Source organism: Otolemur garnettii, unplaced genomic scaffold (genome assembly GCF_000181295.1).
Source record: "Otolemur garnettii isolate 467f Iridium unplaced genomic scaffold, OtoGar3 scaffold00007, whole genome shotgun sequence".
NCBI lineage: Eukaryota > Metazoa > Chordata > Mammalia > Primates > Galagidae > Otolemur > Otolemur garnettii.
This window is the reverse complement of record NW_003852402.1, coordinates 7,548,070-7,553,213: the sequence shown is the minus strand read 5'-3', so window position 1 is coordinate 7,553,213 and position 5,144 is coordinate 7,548,070. Positions and strand designations below refer to the sequence as shown.

General features: G+C 41.8%; 1 protein-coding gene across 1 annotated transcript in view; it reads right to left on the bottom strand.

The window, feature by feature from the left end:
* Positions 1-5,144, bottom strand: part of ST13 (ST13, Hsp70 interacting protein) — a 43,311-nt gene that overhangs the window by 7,571 nt on the left and 30,596 nt on the right. Inside the window, exons 5-6 of the mRNA XM_023509195.1 lie at positions 454-566; positions 204-314 (exon numbers count right to left, since the gene is read on the bottom strand). Of these exons, the coding sequence (XP_023364963.1) occupies positions 204-314; positions 454-566 (224 nt within the window). The remainder of the gene's footprint in view (positions 1-203; positions 315-453; positions 567-5,144) is intronic.

The following is a 5,144-nucleotide window of genomic DNA, read 5'->3' as shown; positions in this document are numbered from 1 at the left end:
CGCCTGGCTGTTTTTTGGTTGCAGCCGTCATTGTTGTTTGGCATGTCCAGGCTGGATTTGAACCTGCCACCTTAGGTGTATGTGGCTGGCGCCTTAGCCGGTTGAGCTACAGGCGCCGAGTCAGATTACTTTGAAAATTAAACCCACAGGTAATTTTAGTTTTTAAAAAGATTTCTGAAAATAATTTAAGTTCCATTATTTACCTGTGTGCTTTCCCTCTCCACTTGTAAGGCTGAGCTGAATCAGGATTTATTTCAATGGCTCTGTCACAGTCTCGGATGGCAGCATTTGGCTTCTGTAATTTGATGAAGACACTAAAAAATAAATGTGAAATCAAAAAAGTATTCACATGAGGCAATAAAACCTTTGGGAAAACCAAAGAAGCAATTTTATTTGAACAAATGAGCAGCAATTAATTATTCACTTGGGGACGCTTTCCAGTTCAGTTCTCACCTGGCTCTCTTGGCATACAAAATGGCCAACCGAGGATTCAGCTTGATGGCATCTGTGAACAAGTTGATGGCTTTCTGTAGCTCACCTAAAGTAGAACAAAAGTTACAGAGAACTATTCAGAGGATAAAAATATACAAGTACTGGGTACTGTGCCTTACACCTGCAATCTTAGCACTTTGGGAGGCTTAGGCAATAGGATCACTTAAGGCTAGGCATGAGATCAGCTTGGTCAACGGTCAACAAAGTAAAACTCTGTCTCTGTAAAAAATAAAAATAACGTCAGCTAGGAATGGTAGCTAGTGCCTGTAGTCCTAACTAAGAGACTGAGGTAGCAGGATCATGTGAGCCTAGCAGTTCAAGGCTATACTGAGGGAGGATTATGCCATTACATTCCAGTCAAGACTATCTCTTAAAAACAAAAAACTGGCTCTTGAAAGCATACTCACCTTAGACACAGACAATTTCTGGGTATATAATACCCCTTAACAGTAGAATACCATATTCTTAGACCAATATTGACTTTTTTTTCTTTTGAGGCAGAGTCTCACTTCATCACCCTAGGTAGAGTATTGTGGCGTCATAGCTCATAGCAATCTCAAACTCCTGGGTTCAAGGGATTCTATTACCTCAGCCTCCCAGTAGCTGGGACTATAGGCATCTGCCACAACATCCAGCTATTTTTTTTTTTCAGACAGAGTCTTATTATGTTGCCCTCAGTAGAGTGCCGTGGCATCACAGCTCCCAGAAACCTCGAACTCTTGGGCTTAAGCGATTCTCTTGTCTCAGCCTCCTGAGTAGCTGGGACTACAGGTGCCTGCCACGACGCCCGGCTATTTTTGGATACAGTTGTCATTGTTGTTTTAGCAGGCCCACAGGCCTGGCTCAAACCCGCCAGCTTTAGTGTATGTGGCTGGAGCCCTACTCCCTGAGCTACAGGCACCGAGCCTATATTCAGCTATTTTTATTTTTATTTGAGACAGAGTCTCACTATGTTGCCCTGGGTAGAGTGCCATGGAGTCATAGCTCACAGCAACCTCAAACTCTTGGGTTTAAGCGATTCTCATGCCTCAGCCTTCCAAGTAGCTGGGACTACAGGAGCCCGCCACAATGCCTGGCCATTTTTTGGTTGCAGTTGTCATTGTTGTTTGGCAGGCTTGGGCTGGATTCGAACCTGCCAGCTTTGGTGTACGTGGCTGGCGTCTCCCAAGTAGCTGGGACTACAGGGATCCGCCACAGCACCTGGCTATTTTTAGAGATGGGGCCTCACTATGGCTCAGGCTGGTCTTGAACCTGTGAACTCAGGCCAATTTATCTGCCTCGGCCTCCCAGAGTGCTAGGATTACAGGCGTGAGCCACTGTGTCCAGCCCTAATATTGATTTTTTAATTAAGAAAAAAGTTAAGGCTCGGCGCCTATAGCTCAACTAGCTAAGGCGCCAGCCACGTACACCTAAGGTGGCAGGTTCGAATCCCCAGCTCGGACCCGCCAAACAACAATGACAGCTGCAACCAAAAAATAGCCGGGCGTTGTGGCGGGCGCCTGTAGTCCCAGCTACTTGGGAGGCAGAGGCAGGAGTTTCGCTTGAGCCCAGGAGTTGGAGGTTGCTGTGAGCTGTAATGCCATGGCACACTACCCAGGGGGACAGCTCGAGGCTCTGTCTCAAAAAAAAAAAAAAAAAAAAAAAAAAGAAGTTAAGAGATAACATCAATTTAGAGGACAAGGTAAATAGTTTTATTCCATTGATTTTCTTTTATCCATTACATTAAAAGGATTAGATTAAGCTTAAAAGGAAAAAATTACCCACACTAACTTTACAGGCTGATTTTTTAAAACCAGAACAATATACTACTGAAAAAAAGGTACAAAAACTCAAGAAAGCTAGAACTCATAAAAGACCACAACCTATTATTCACATATTTAACTTCCTTATTAGTCTCAAGAGCAGTGGCTCATGCCTGTAATCCTAGCACTCTGGGAAGCTAAGGTGTGTGGATTGCTTAGGCTGAGAAGTTGAAGAAGAGCCTGAACAAAAGCAAGACTCTGTCTATACTAAAAATAGAAAAATTAGCTGGGCGTTGTGCCGGTTGTCTGTAGTCCCAGCTACCTGTGAGGCTAAAGCAAGGGGATCACTTATATCCAAGAATTAGAGGGTGCTGCGAACTAGCATGTCATGGCACTCCACCTAGGGTGAGAGTGAGACACTGTCTTAACAAAAAATTTTTTTTCAAGAGATTAAACATACTATAAAATTAGAACAGTTTTTTGTACAAAGTCTAATTCTTGGGGGAGATAAGAAAAACAAATTTTTAAATAACGTCGCAATTCACCATGAAAAATATTTACACAGTGAATGAGTTAAAGGACTTTAAAAGAACTCATGAAAATAAGACAAAAATATTCAGTCCTTACTCACCACTATGGTAACTTAAAAACTTACCAAAACTTAAGTTCCTATGGATATCTACTGTAGGTAATTATGCATGTATCTCTCTAATAAGCAACTCATACCTACCATCCTCAAAAGGGAACTCTTAATTCCCAGATCATCTCCGAATCTATTCCCTATCCTTAGCTTCGGTATTTACTAATAAATGGTTTCTCCTATCATCTAGTCATGAGTTGGTAAACTTTTCCTGGAAAGGAGCACACAGTAATTTTAGGCATTAAGAGACCATAGTGTATATAATAACTACTCAATGATGCTCATATAGTGGGAAAACAGCCATAGTAACACACGAGGTTCAAATCAAGGCACTCTATTGCATGGGGCCAGGAGGTCAAGGCCAGACTGAGCAGTAGTGAGACTGACCTCTGTCCCTTACAAATAATTTAAAAATTAGCCAAGTGTAGCAATGTGCACCTGCCCTTTCCCATCAAAGGTACCCTGGCTCCATAGTCCAGCTTTTAACTATGTTCTTCAAACAAAAGTGCCTTTGGCCAGACCACGTGAGGCTTGAACTCAGACCTCTAGCTTAGAATACTAGTGTTTTATCACTTAGAATATACTAGAGAATTGCACAAATAGGAAAATTAGAACTACATTAAATTTACACATAAACATAAACAGAGAGCATAGAAAGATATGGAAAACAAAAACATTATTTATTAGGTGGTAGGGTCATTTTCATTTTATTAAATATTGGTGAGACAATAAATAATAAAATGGGGGGGAGGACAATACCAATATAAGTGAAAAAAAATAATGAAGTAAGTTTGGTGTCTCATGGGCATTCTAGAAGGCCCAGACAGGTGGATCTCTTGAGCTCAAGAGTTTGAGACCATCCTGAGCAGAAGTAAAACTTTACCTCTACTAAAAATAGAAAAATTAGCTGGTGGTTGTGGTGGGTGCCTAAAGTCCCAACTATTAAGGAGATTGAGGCAAGAGAATTGCTTACGCCAAAGAGTTTGATGTTGCTGTGAGCTATGATGATGCCATGGCACTCTACCCGGGGTGATAGAGTGAAACTCTGTCTCAAAAAACATTGAAATAAGTAAAGAAGATCACTGCAGAGAAGTAGTGAAGCAAAAGTAACAAAACACTCTAGGCTGGGTGCGGTTGCTCACGCCTGTAATCCTAGCACTCTAGATGGGCAAGTGGATTGCCTGAGTTCACAGTAACAAGATCAGTCTGAGCCAGAGTGAGACCTCTAAAAATAGCCAGGCGTTGTGGAGGACCTGTAGTCCCAGGGACTCCAGAGGCTGAGGCAAGAAGATTGCTCAAGACCAAGAGTTTGAAGTTGCTGTGAACTATGATGCCACAGCACTCTACCCAAGGTGACAAAGTAGAACTCTATCTCCAAAATATATATATATATATTTAATAAATCTATTAAGTACAAATGCTCCCCAGCATTACATGCCAGGCTCTATACAATAATGGCAATGTGACGCACTGCCACACAGATATGAAGAGGTATGCTTGGAAATGTTATTGATAGTATCTACAGTATCCAAGTTTATAAATGATGTATTCTTACAAATTATAACAGATTAAACATATTTAATACTCTTGGCACTCTCTCACTTTGACAGGATTTTTGGAAGAGGACCTAATATGCAAGGACTAGAATAAGAAAGGTATGCCCCAGGTGCAGTGGCTCACACCTGTGATTCCAGCACTCTGGGTAAATGTAGTGGGTGGATTCTTTGAGCTCAGGAGTTCAAGACCAGCTTGAGTAAGATCAAGACCCTGTCTCTACCAAACACAGAAAAACTAGCCGGGTGTTGTGGCAGGTGCCTGTGGTCCCAGCTACGCAGGAGACTCAGGCAAGAGGATTGCTTGGGGCCAAGAGTTGAGGTTGCTCTGAGCTATGACGTCTTGACACTCTACAAACGGGCAACAAAGTGAGACTCTGTCTCAGAAAAAAAAAAAAAGTGTTGTTGTAATGCTAGTTTATTTTTTAACCTTTCACCTTTTACAAGCCTTTTATCAGCAAAGGAAACTAAGATCCAATAATGGAAGCAGAGGCTTTGAGTCATATCAGATCTGTACATACAGAAGCAAGGTAGCTGACACTGAGTGATTTCAACTTCCGTACTAATGAATATGCTATAAACTTAAGTTCCTTTCTAGTTTCCCACTATTTAACAGTTAATGCAGGAGAAAGAATACTCAGACTACCTAAGAAATTGAGCAAAGAGGCTCGGCACCTATGGCTCAACAGGCTAAGGCGCCAGCCACGTACACCTAAG